Source organism: Sylvia atricapilla, chromosome 1, assembly GCF_009819655.1.
Source record: "Sylvia atricapilla isolate bSylAtr1 chromosome 1, bSylAtr1.pri, whole genome shotgun sequence".
In the NCBI taxonomy this organism is placed as follows: domain Eukaryota; kingdom Metazoa; phylum Chordata; class Aves; order Passeriformes; family Sylviidae; genus Sylvia; species Sylvia atricapilla.
The window spans coordinates 82,471,178-82,485,155 of record NC_089140.1 but is presented as its reverse complement, the minus strand read 5'-3'; the positions used below and the strand labels follow the sequence as shown (position 1 = coordinate 82,485,155).

The 13,978-nt window shown below is 38.4% G+C and overlaps 1 protein-coding gene across 1 annotated transcript; it reads right to left on the bottom strand.

The window, feature by feature from the left end:
• Positions 1-5,039: 5,039 nt before the first annotated feature.
• C1H7orf57 (chromosome 1 C7orf57 homolog) lies at positions 5,040-13,588 on the bottom strand. The gene is made up of 5 exons (XM_066313346.1): positions 13,423-13,588; positions 13,076-13,184; positions 12,792-12,954; positions 6,497-6,597; positions 5,040-5,414 (listed from the first exon to the last, which is right to left on the bottom strand). The coding sequence occupies exons 1-5, from the start codon at positions 13,586-13,588 to the stop codon at positions 5,258-5,260; spliced, it is 696 nt and encodes a 231-aa protein (XP_066169443.1). The 3' UTR covers positions 5,040-5,257.
• Between the last annotated feature and the right edge of the window lie 390 nt (positions 13,589-13,978).

Below are 13,978 nucleotides of genomic sequence, written 5' to 3'. Positions count from 1 at the left end.
CAAGTTATTGTTAAATCTTTATCGGGAATTCTCTTTTAGAAACATTCACATGCTCAGGATAGTTGGATGCAATTCGTAAAATGTAACTGCACTTGTATCTTTGAGCTTGCAAAGCAACCAGTATTAAAAAAAAAAAAAAAATCTCACTACTTAAAGGCATTCAGGGCAGAAATAGAGCACAAGGCAATGAAACAAATGTTTCAGCAATTAAAACAATAAGGCAAGATTTTCTAATAAGCTCCCAGCTTTTGAATTTGGCATTTCTCTGAAAAACAGAAATGGAAAACCAGAAGCTTCCACTGCTTTTACATGGAACTGTTGATGACTTTGAAAACTGCCAGCAGCGTGACTGCGTTGACTCAGAAGTAAACAGAACAACGTGATTACTGCGATAAGGTGAATTCAAACAGCGCATTTCCATCCTTGGGTTCAGCTGGAGCTTTTTGATTTGTTACACCACTTTCACTTCACATCCCTCAGAGAACAGGCAAATTATGTGTCTGCTGCTGCTCTCTCTTATTCTGAATGCACAAACAGATTCCAGGATTACCCCCCTGCTCTTGTGAAGAGGTTGTTAATATTCTAACTCACAGTATTCAAACTGTCATCCATTCAGACTCAGTTGACCAAAAGTGCAAATCAAACTTCTACTTGGCTTGACTAAGGGAAGCTGAATACATATTAATGGCAATCATTTCAGTTGTAAAAGACCACCAAGATCATGAAGTCCAACCTTCAACTGAGCACCACCTTGTCAACTAACCATACCACTAAGCCATGTCATGGACAGTTGTTTCTTGAACACTACTAAGGATGGTGACTCCACCACTTCCCTGGAGAGCCCATTCCAATGCTTAACCCCCCTTCCAGTGAAGAAATTCTTCCTGATGTCCTACCTGAATCTTTCCTGAGTGTTTTCTCTGTCACTGGTTGGCTGGGAGAGACCAACTCCCACTTGGTTACAAACTCCTTTGAGGAAGTTGTAGAGAGTGACAAGGTCACCCCAGAGCCTACTTTTCTCCAGGCTAAACAACCCCAGCTCCCTCAGCTGCTCCTCATAGGACTTATTCTCTAGAACATTCACCAGCTCTGTTGTCCTTTACTGGAGTCACTCCTATGAGTTATGTTCTATCTTATTTTCTCTCCCCTGTCCTGCTGGGAAGGAGAGGGATAAAAAGGCTTGGCAGGCAGCTGGTGTCCAGCCAAGGTCAAGTCACGACAACTGGACAGGTTTTATTGATATGAGCTCCACCTCTGGCATCCCCTGATGTGCTAGCCTGGAAAACTGGATTTCCCCAAAAGCTCTGCCTTCACAGCAAAATTAATGGTTTCAATGTATCTGGACATAACCCACAACACAAATTGTAAGTGAAAACAGATACAAGGTAAGTAATCTCACACACCACTACAGTTACAGCTGGATGTAAGCTTTTTTTATATTTAGAAAAATTTGTTGAGCAGCCAGTAACCATATATTTAAGCATTTGCGTATGTTTTAGCCTTTTTTTTTTTAATACAACTTAGTTGAATTGCTCAAAATAATGGAAGGCAAAGAAGGACTCAGGTGCTAGGTCTAACAACAACAACAGCAAAATTTCTACAGTCTGCTATAATTTTTGAGGGTTCAGATGGTTTACCTATTTCCAATCAATTTTTAGATCGAAGTTCTAAAGAAGAGTAGTATTAAGCCAAATACTCTAAACATTCTGTTCAAAGAAATCTATATTTAGTAATAAATTTTAGAATCTTCAGGACTTGGATTCAAAGGTGTAAGATGTACTGAATGTAATCTGAAGAGGAAATCCAAAATTAGGAGTCTACTTTTCATGGTATTAGCAAAAATAAATGGTAATGAAATTGCATCCACTTTCTATTGAACTTTATAATCAATATTTAATTATTAATAAGGTTTCAGGGATATATCCTAATCCAAGTAGAAAAAATAGCCAGTGTTGAAATATCAGTATATCTTAACTTTTCAAAATATTAAAGTACAACTTCTATTCATTGCTATTTCAAAGTACAAACTTCTGCTGGTGTGCATAAACAGTGATCTAGCATATATTTTTCTTGCAGTCAAGACTTCAGGATAGATAATTCTTTTATCTAACAGCTGAGTGTGCAGACATCATAGATAGCTGAGTCCATAGCACTGTTAACCAACGATTCAGCTTCTAGACAACAAGACTATACCAGGAAATGCCACCAGGTCTTTAATTATGTGGTTAAACACTAAGACTGATCAACTAGCTCTTGTGCAGAAAGGCACAGCAATAGAACTGTCCTAGAAAGCTGAGTATCTGTTCAATGTAAACAAGCTTTTGGGATGAAGCAGCAGTCTTTTCAGTGAAGGTTTGATTTGACTTTTTTACTGCAAGTGTCTGTACCAGTTCAATTCTTTCTATCTGCATTTCATCCCGTACCACACAGCTCCCCTTCACCTTTCTTAGTGGCATAATTCATGAGTACAGCTGTACTCAACTAAAGAAACTTGCTGATTTGGACACATAATAGCATGCCTGTGTCTGTTCAAGTCAGCAGCAATATGGTAACTCTGTTTGAGAACAGCAAAGCAGCAGGAGTCTTGTGCAGAAGAAAACCTCAGTTTTGCTTTATTTTGTTTATTATATCAAGAAAATGTCTAGGACTAAGCACTGACAACTGTTGCCTGTTCTTTAAAATTTGCTGTTATCAAGCCCAGTGAAGTTCATCCATCTCAAAAACTTCTCAGTTAGGGATGAGTGAAATTACAAAACTAATCTAGCCAAGATGCAAATAGTGGTCTATATAGGCAATACAAGGCTCTAGTTTCCCCAACAGTCTAAGTTATTTATTACATCCCTGAAACGATGGCTTTAACTCATTGCTTGCTGGTGGTGACTCAGATCCTTCTGAATCTGCAATAGAAAAAAAAAATAATAAAGTTTACAGAATAACTTTAACCATAATAATAAAAAGGTCAGCTAAAATTTATGGTTTCTTTCTCATGTCAAAACACAGATAAATTCCTCTACTTTTAATTTGGAATTAACGAGATAAACAAGCTGCCTAAGAAATTTGCAGTATTATGTAAATCTGTATCCAAAACAAAGGGATTATAGATTTACATATGGACTGGGTTGTATTTCCTTCCTGATGTGTCTAGGACTTATTCTGTGCAAGTGAGAACAGAGAAGGCGTCATCTCAAAAGGGAGCTGCAAGGTACTCATGCTGCCAATTGCTTTGGATGAACAGAAAAAAGTACACAAGTGGGAAAAAAGTAAAAGTACTACCTTCAGCAATCATGTAAAAGAATGAAAAGGACAAGGTCAAAACTGAATGAAGATACACATGTGGATGAAACCATGGTGTTAAGACCATTAAAAGCAATCTCCTTTTACATTGAGATACAGAACCAATCTCAGTTGGAATAGCTATGATTGCAAACAAAGGCAATAAAAGCAAAGCAGGGATCACATTATCAAAAACTTTGAAAAACAAAGGCAACTCAAAAATTAGATGTATCTATATGTCAGTCTATACATCACACTGACTTTTCAGCAGCCTTTACAGTGTACCCTTATTTTTCTTCTCTATTGCCTAAGTGGTATAATCAAACCAACTTTACTCTGAAAAATCTTCAAGTTTCCTTTATAACTCTTTATATATCTGGGCAAAAGCATGTTGCTTTTCAGGGCCCCAGTGGAAATCATTCTTCTTGCAGGTAACCAGGTAGAGAGAGCTCATAATCGGGCTGTACTCAGGAATGTGCATCCTCCAAAAGCATATGGCACCTAGGAAAGCTTGTGTTTCCTTCTTGTTGGTTGGTGGAGACATTGCTGTTACCTTGCTGATGACATCAGTAGGAAGATGACGCCGTCCATCTTCCCATTTAATTCCCAGGAACTGGATCTCTCCAGCAGGTGCCTTAACTTTGCTCTTCTTGATAGCAAAAATATTAGACTTCTCATTAGAGAAGTCTTTAGAATCATTAAAGAAAACAACTATCACCAAATTAATCAAATCAAGATTTTGAAATCCCCTTTTACTCACAGTAATGGGAAAGAAAAATGTCAGCACACAAGAAAGGTAAATAGAATCTGAAAACAAAGAAGAATATTCAAGGTTTTCTTTCATGCTGAGGAAGGGAACTTTTAGACTCCATGGTTGAATTGTTGAATCACTGAGCCTCTCAAAGTAGCATCCTCTGCATGATCAGAGTTTGGATACTTAAGTTAACTTAAAGAGTGGCTTCTAAGGTTATGCATTCCCCTTCAGATCCAGACTGAGATCTGGCTTCATCCCTCAGTTTTATGATATTTTTTCTTCTGAACAAAATCACACAACTTCTAGTTCTCTGTTTTCTCCTTATACTCACCTGGAGGAAGAGGTTTTGCATGCCAAAAAAACTCAAAAAACTGTAGATACATTAATGGAAGATGAAAAGATTAATTCAGACAGAGCTGAAGTGTCAGAGAAATTAAAATACCTGGCCTCTAAGACTTTCATACATTAATATACCAAGGTCAAGGGAATAATGAGAATGCCTCGTGCATACAAAAGGATTCCCTGACACAAATTAAAAATGTGCACGTAATGGGAGGTCCAACAGCATTTCCAAAAACTGCCATAGAAAACTGATATAGCAGCATGGTTACCAAAGCAAAAGGTCTTTGACAGAAGTAAGTGAAATTTTCCCACCCTTTAACCTTTCTATTTAAGTGTTTCCAAGTGAAGTCTTTCATAGCTGGTACTATTGCCCATGACAAAGTAAGGTTTGAAAGCAAAGGTGAACACTGGATAACATTTTTCTCTTAAATTGTTGAAATTCCACTGCCTTCAACAATGCGCATATATTTGTTTTGACAAATTTCTACAAACAGTAATCAATTTCTTAAACAGGAGTGCCAATGACACTTTTGACAGAAGTTTTCAGAAAAATATTAGGGGCAAGAGAATATTCATAACAAAGAGGCAACAAATATTTTACAGTCTGCTTAAATTTAGGCAGGATGGCTGTGTCTCTGCATCATTTTTCAGAAACACATCCCAGAGAAGCCCCTGGATTGGAACAGAGCATACTGCAATTGTAGAGATGAAAAAAGCCCATGAAAGCACCTGCCTTCGCTGACTACAAACAGGAGCACTTCTTTCTTTAGCTGGTCATAGGGTATTGTAAACTAAGCACAATAATTCAATGTGTCTCACCATATTCAGAGACACACAAATACTGAGGCTGCCCTCTGCTGTTACCTTGAGAGTCCAGCTCATTTTAAATCAGCTTTCAATAACGTTACCTTCAGATTGCTCGCTGTTTTCTGATGTTTCTTTAATCTTTTTTTCCCATCCTGTACGCTGCTGAAACCAGTCAGTCCCATAACCATTGCTTATTAATTTGCTAAAATTTACTGCTTCACTTTTTCTCTGAGCAGGCCTGTAAATGCAAATATATTAAAGGAAAACAAAAGCAAAAGTAAACAAAAATGGGCTAGGTGGAAAAATTGTATTCTGCACAGAAAAGGCCTTATAATATAATTTATTTATAATTATAGTATTAGTTTTAAAATATAACCATTTATAGCCTTATAATTTATTTATAAATAACAAAACATATATTCTACGTGTAATCATCTAAGAAGAAAAGCCAAAACCAACCAAACAAAAGCACAGAACTATGCCTGATTTAGTACTGTGTAAATTTACATGAGAAGAGCCATCTCTTTCTTTGGAATTTTACATGTATAATGCTTACATAGTTCTGGTCTTAAAGGCAAAAAGTACAAAAGGGAATTCCCATAAAGAAAGTGTAAGTGAAAAAGGCTGACAGAGGCTGACAGTACTCATTCTGTGGTGCACAAAAGTTAAATTATGTCACAAATTTTCTCTTAAATTCATCTGACAGTTTAATCACTTATTTGGCAACATTAGTTCAAAAACATACTAGGATTACTGATGACTGAGGAATAAAATTTTTAATACAAAGTATGCAGAAACAATTCAGCTGTGCACACAGCTGATGATGCGATTACATCACATCACACACGACATAAAATGTGCTTAAAACACATCTTGCAGGTGTTCATTAGAGTATTTTTGCTCTAATGTCTAAGTCTTTCTCTAAAGCGTCAGTCCTACTTGTTTCTCTGTAACCTACACTGACAGAACTTACAATGTAGATTATAATTTTCACCTGTTCACTGCTATTAAGAAAAACTCAGTTTAGAATACCATAAAAATCTGCTACATGAAGATATGCCACTCTGTTCTTAGTTTTCCAAACAAAGTTATATTGAATAATTTTCTTTTATGAGTTAAAGTACTGTTATTTTAGCTGTTTTAAATGCTTTTAAAACTATTTTAGCATCACATATGATAGCAAAGTTAACAGCAATAAAGATCCACAAGTCTATATACATATCCACTAATTCCTGAAATTTCACAAGGAACAATTTCAATTGTACATATGAATAATTGCAGGCTTAGGTGTTTAATGATTTTCATAAATATACTACTTACATGGGTGGGAAGGAAAGCTTATTTGCTCCACTAAATTCCTTGTTTGTAGAAACAGTTGGCATTCTGCTTGGATATTTGGGGCTTATAGGTGGGAGCTTTACCTGTGATAGAGAAATCTGAGCTCAAAAAAAAAATAAAAAAAAAAGGTGTTATAAAAAAATAGCCAAGAAGATTATTTGATAGCATTGCCTTCATAAGTAAAGGTGATATTAACGACCTAAATATGTCCAAATTTCTATGTCTTATCTACATTATTTCTATAAGTAATAGTAATGGATTATTGAGGAGTAACAGAAGATGAAGCAGCCCCTTAGTTAGTTATTCTACATGAACAGTTATTCTACATTAACTGTTTGCTCTCTCCACAATGTGCTCTACACAAGCTTTCCCCTCACAGCACATTTCTACCCAAAATTAAGCTTCAAATTCAAACTTATCCATTGCAACTTCATCTTGGTCCTCTTTGTATGCAGAATATGAAAGCAGACCAGTCTTACTAAAGTCAAGAGGACTAGACATTAGCTTACAATTTAATTGCTATTTCTTTTTTAGTTTATTTGGGTTTTGTTTTTTACCAAAAAGCATAAAACATCCTATATAATAAGAAAACTGTTGTGGTATATTAATTAAAGGTTTGATATTCAAACTAATACATATATATTGGGAGAAGCCTACAACAGAAAAATATATTTTACTTTTATCATCTTTCCAATGACAGGTAAAGAAACTCAGTATTGACTAAAAGACTGAAAGATGACACCTAAAAAGTCAGGGAAAGACAACACACACTCACAAATCGAAAGTGAGAAAACTTGTAAGTTGTGGAGAAACATGAGCAACACATACCAAAGCTCTTTATTTTAACTTTGCTCAAAACCAACAGCTGCTTTAAGGTGAACTTACTTCCTTCTCAAATAAAAGCATGAAATTAAATATCCTCAACAACTCCCAAATACTTTTCATTGACAGTTGCTAAAAATTTTGAGTTAAAAAACTCACTACATCTTTAAAACTACTTACAGCTTCTTTGTTGCGTGAAGGAGACAAGGGGGAAGTCTTGAAGATAGCACAAAATTTTCAAAGCTTATTAACAAAGTTTTTGTGTTACACTAATATATCCTTTTAATTAGAACCTACATATTATTTGACCATTTTGTTTTCTTAAACATGCAACACAGGAGAGCACACCATGGAATAAGATATCTTAGTTGCAGGTTATTTAGAAATAAACAGGACAGGGCAACTAAAAGTGAAATATATTGCTCTGTAAACTTACAAGTGCATTAAGGATAACAATACTTTCCACCTACGTGGACATAGCTGATGCAATACAGTTAAGGGAGCAAAAGATCATAAAGTGCAAAACTTAGATGCATCAACAGCAGTCACACTTGGATTGCAGACACTACAAAGCACCCGTGAAAACCTCTATAAGGAGAAGATTCCAAAGTGTGAACACACCAAGGACTTCTCAAGGAGCCTGTGCACACTGAGTATGGAAAGAGCAAACAAAAGTATAATGGCCTTTGAATCATCTAATCAATGAAATAATTTAGAGGCTACTAAAAAAAAGTCAGATCTGAATGTTCAGAGAATGTACGTGTTCTTATTATCTGGAAGAGAGTGAAGCCTAGGACAGACAGTTGTACTGATTCTGAGCCAGGATATCAATGCAAACACATGTAAGGTCAGTGCTGAAACTCCTTCAGACTTCAGTGGAGTCAGACTGGGACATTTATCAAAGAAGAGATGAGATTAGCAAGAGCATGCAGTGATACCACAGCTATGTGAGATGAAAAGGAGAGTCTCTGTCCAGCCTGGAGTTTAAAAACCGCATTAGCTGCTTAGAACTGCTTTTCAAGTTTGTTCAAACTGTTTGCTGAAGCAGCCCATTTGTGCTTTACATTTCAAAAATGCCATCCTATCGTGCAGAAATGGTAGCACTGTCTTCTATCACTACACTGGACCCCTTCAGACTTGACACGCAAGTTTCAGATCCAGGACACAATTACCTACAGTTTCAACTGACAAAAATGACCTCAGGTGACATTTCCCACATGCTGAAGGCAGGATGGCATGCAGAGTGACACAGAAACACAACTCAGTTTGATAGTCAGGATACACAAATAGCAAATGGAGAGAGATGAGATTTTCCTCTTGGCATCGAACAAAAGCACCAGGAAAGGAGGTCTAGTAATTAAAGAGTTAATTAAAGGACAAGGGGAGGGCAGAAGCTAGAGAGATTTTTACTAGAGACAGAAAAAGGTTCAAACTGTCCAAAATAAAGTCATGAAAAGAAAAGGGGAGAGGCAAGGCAAAGAGAAAGGTCTTGAAGGCTGTGAGCAAGAGCATTGTTTTAAATGTTACCTTCTTTGGCATTAAATGAGAGGCTAGCATAAACTACAGGGATTAAAACATTCTCTTACTGTTCAAGCAAACTAATTAATGACAAAAGTAGCAAGGGAACACATCAGAATATGGCTTTGGAGGGCACCTGCAATCCATTCAGTTGCTATTTCTTACTTTGCTGGGAAAATTCAGTACTAAAAGCAGACTCTTGTGCCGCTACACTCCAATGATTACAGCTGAGGGGGCTTTTTCTCTCTGACAAGCCTCTGTTTAGCAGCAGCCATCAAATTTTCCAGATAAAACAAATTACACAGAGAATGTTCTTGGTTTAAAGTGTTTTCTCCCTCTGTGAAGAGATGGCAACAATATAGTCTAAAAATACTATGTTTATTATAAATACACATTTTTTAATCTTGGATTCAAGACATAGAATATGTATTGTGTCTGGCTAGTAGGTGAAGAACAATGGATATCTGCAGCCAGCATGGTAAGATAAAAGCTTTCAGATGAAATCTTGGTTGCTGTGTGATCAAGGACAAGATTCTAGATTACATTTCAAATCTCTCTCTGAAGTAAAACCCTGACATCAGATGAGCAATCATTTTTCTACAGCACATACATACCTAAGTACATATGCATATATACACAGACATTTCAGGCAAGTGCTTGAAAGAGAGGACTTTGGAGATGAAGGAGTAACTTTACTGTTGCTACAGGGGTATTGCCAAATGCTGATGCAAACCCTGATGACACCTCCACCTGACCTCTCACCCATACAGGCTTTCCTCCTTCTTAAGGTCACAGCTTTTTCAACCCAACCCAACTGAGCCATAAGATGCACAGGCAAAAGGATCACAGAATCACAGAATGGTTTTACATGAAGGGTCCTTAAAGATCATCTAGTTCCACCTCCCCTGCCACAGGGACACCTTTCACTAGACTAGGTTGCTCAGACTTCCATCCAGCCTGCCTTCGAATGCTTCCAGGGATGGAGCATCCACACCTTCACTGGGGAACTTGTGCCAGTGCCTCACCACTCTCACAGTAAAGAATTTTTTCCTAACATCTAGTCTAACCCTACTCTATGAGTTTGAATTGATTCCCCCTTGTCCTGCCACTCATTGCCCTGGTAAAAAGTCCCTCTATCTTTGTTGCAGGGTCCCTTCAGATACTGGAATATCATAATTAGGTCACCCCAAACCTTTCTCTTCTCCTGGATGAGCCATCCCAATTCTCTCAGCCTTTCTTCTTAGGAGAGCTGCTCCATTCCTCTGATCATCTTTGTGCCTTCCTCTGGACTCCTCCAACAGTTCCCTGTCCTTCCTATGCTGGGCCCCCAGAGCTGGATGCAGCCCTGTAGGTGAGATCTCACCAGAGCAGGGCAGAGGGGCAGAATCCCCTCCCTCCCCTGCTGCCCACGCTGCTTTGGATGCAGCCCAGGACACGTTTGACTTTCTGGGCTGTGAGTGTCCATTGCTGTCTATGTCCAGCCTCTCATCCACCAGCACCTCAAAGTCCTTCTGGGCAGGGCTGCTCTGGATCTGTTCATCCCCCAGCCTGTAATGACAACAGGGGCTGTCCCAGCACAGCTGCACAGCTGCAGGACTTAGTAAGACACTTGGTCTTACTAAGTCTTGTGAGATTTTCATGGGCTGCTTCTCCCTGGGCCGGAAGTCCATCACTTTGCCATGAGCACTAAGGCTAAATCCTTCATACACTAATACTCTTTGCTGATTTGCAAAATTGCCAGAAGAATAATACTTATTGCTGTGATTAAGGCATTAGGGAGGAACTACAGGATCCATCCTGTGGCATGGAGAACCATGTAATGGTCCCCCAGATCTCCAGTTCTCCTCTACACAGCAATAACCACAAGGAACAGTGAAGATTTTAATACTTCAGAAGAAAGTAGCCTAAAGGCTGAAACCTTGAGAGTAAGGGCCCACTTGGGAACAATGTTTTCCAAACCGAGCAGAAGAGGTACCCTTAGAGGTTAAATGGTTGTGCACTCGTTCCTAAGGGCACCCTTTGGGATTTAATTCCACAGTTGCATCATGCATGTCTCTTCTGAATAATTGCTTAGTCACACTGGACTGAAAAATATTTTCAATACATTCAGTCTCATACTACCAGAAATACTTGAGGTAGTTTGCTGCTGCAGTGTCATCATGTAGTCAAATAAATAAATTGAATATTCCTTAGAATTTTGTCTGTGGTGTTTTGAAATACATTATTCTTACCTTTCAATACACAAGATGTAAGGTGGAAAACTAAAATTGAGACTCTTTGGTAGAGCTAGTTCCATTGTCTCACTCAGAACACGCTTTGGCAAGGTACTCTAAGAGCATGGGATAGAAACTTCCCAAAAGAGGATATTCAAGAAGTAGCTGTGAAAGAAGCACCATGAGGCATTTCAAGATATATGATACACTTTTCAATGTACAAAAGGATGCCGTGAAGCACAGCCAAATGCAAAGATGGTGGTACAGAGATAGAGCTAAACCTAGCAACACAAAATCTGTGTTTGCACCTAGTCTTACAGAAAAAGATTTGGTAGATATAGAACCTTAGACAATACTTAACTTCAGCTTTCAGGAGAATAGCATAAATTATATATGAGGGCCTCAATATATTTGCAATCTGAATATACAACATATATTCACTTTGCATTCAGTCATAAATAAAGCACATGATTGAATGAAACTGGGAGCACATGAAACTTTCAGACACATGACTGAATGAAACTGGGTCTCAACCAAACTCCACCAAAATTGAAATTAACCTCAGCTTCACTTTACATGTCAGCACATGGGCTCGAATTACTGTTATCAAAGTTAAGTTTGACTCTTAGAGCACTGAATGTAATTAGTTCTTAAGTAATGGAGAGAGGAATAGCACTTCCTCACCATCCTAGTTCTGTTCCTATAAGAGGCACTGCAGTATGTCAAGTTTTTATTTTCAGTGCCTTAAATCTATTTAAAAAAAAAAAAAAAAAAAAAAAAGAAGCTTCAGTGACAAACATGACAAACATCAGGCAAATTACAGTTTAAACACATGTTACTTGATTGCTTGTTGCCACAGATTCAGTAAACATTCCCAAGCCTATTCATTAATGAGGTCTTCCCATTTACACAAGACATCGTTCTTAATTTGCAGTAGTTCTTCATCTCAGCAAAGGCTGAGGACTTTTTTTCCTAAAATGTCCAACATCTGCCCTTCTATTCAAGAAGGGAGGTACTAGTGTTCAAGCACATCAAATGCCTTTCCAGGTATACCCCAAAGACCTATGGTAAATGTGGCAACTGAGAATACAGAGAATGTTTAAAAAGCATAAGGCTTCAGCATCTAAATTGGGCAGGGGCAGGGAGGATGAAAGAGGAAGGATAGCAGAGAGGTCTCCAAGACAAAACATCCATGTCAGTAGAGAAAGCTGGGCATATTTTGGGGCATAGCTTGAGCTGTACTTACTTTGTCTTGGATACATCTTTCATTCAAAGACAGCTAGCACAGTACCTTTGGGAACTCCCTAGCACTTCCAACTAAATTAAACTCCTTTTCCAGAATAGTCTTTTGTTCTTATCTTCCTTTTTCCTCACACAAGATTACTAAACAAGATGCCTCTTCACCAAGAACGAATTCCAGGGGAAATAAAGCATAAGAAAATAGAAACTAACTACTGTTTTTTATTTATACTGAAGTATATGTACCATATAATGTGATGGGAAGCTGCATTTCTGGTTCTTACGCTACACCTGTACACCTGCAGCAATTAAGAAAACATGGCTTTCTTCTTGTTCTCTAAGTGCAATATAAAAGTTGATTCTGGAATACAGAAACTCACATGGATTACAGATTCCCTCCTATAAGAAGCAACAGGCCCACACAGAGAGGCGTTCACAAGCTCTACAAACAAAGCATCATCACAGGCTGAGTCTCTCCATCCTACCTTCTTTTTCTCTGCCTTTTCTTTGTCCTCAGCTTCCCGCTGCCAAACACTTTTTGTATCAAAATCAAAAGGCCCTCTTCTTGTCTCATAACTGTTTCCATGATGGTCATCAGCCATAAACTCTCTGTGATCCATGTAATCTGGTAGAGAGGGAACATAGCTCCTGCAAGCAAAGATTTGATGCTTGACAAGGTCTACAAATCCTGCGCTTTAGTACAGAAGCATTCAGAAATGTTAAAAGGTGAAGAGAGAGGCCAAAATGTGTTGGGCCTCAGCAATCTTACCGTGACTCCTCAATCCCTGCAGGACTGGCACAGTGTGAGTACCAGTCAGGTGCAGCATATGTTGCTGGAGAGGATGTCATTACCACAGGAGTGTAGTGCTTCAGTAGGTCTGGAGAGAAAAAGACATAAGCCAGTACCTTTCTGACTTCTTATCTAGTTGCAAAAGCACTACCTTTTTTTTTCAGATTGCTGTTTTGTTAGGAAGAAATTAATTTCCTCATTTTTTCCACTAGTTCATTTCAAAAGTCCAGAGGATCCTCCTGTAGCATCTACGAGCATTTTACACCACACTCAAAGTAAAGCCAAAGAAAACAAAGGAAAACCAAAGAAGCAAGACAGTTGCTTACCAGGTCGGCCTCCCTGCTTTGCCAGCTTCAGGTAGGCTGAATCAGTCTCTTTGATCCGCTTCCCATGGTACCCAGATTGTGGCACCTCATGGGGAGCTCTTGAAAGGTCACTGAGACCCGGAATCTGGGAGGGAAGTGGGCTTTTCTCGGGTTTTTTCAGCGTCATGGCGTATTGCTGTCTGGCAATAATGGAAAAGAAAGTATTTATGGTAAAAGTTAACTGCTAGCATCCCTTTTTGCAGGCAACTTAACAAATTGAGCCCGCCTGGAACACAAGTGAGGTGCTGCATTTCATCGTGGAGACAAAAGACCAGACTTGCTTATTCTGGGGGATATAGCACATGCATTTTCTAGAGAACCAGGTGCAAAACACTTTTGTTTCAGTTTTGAGACAGCATTCAAGTTTTCCCATAAAGTGTTCTCATCCAGAGGATTGTGCCTCTTCATTCAGAAAACTATTTCCAAGGATGTATCAAAAGCAGCGACAGGCACACAAGACAGCAAGAAACACTTCAGCCTTTGGTTTCCTTTCCTTCACAAGCACTAACTAAAAGCA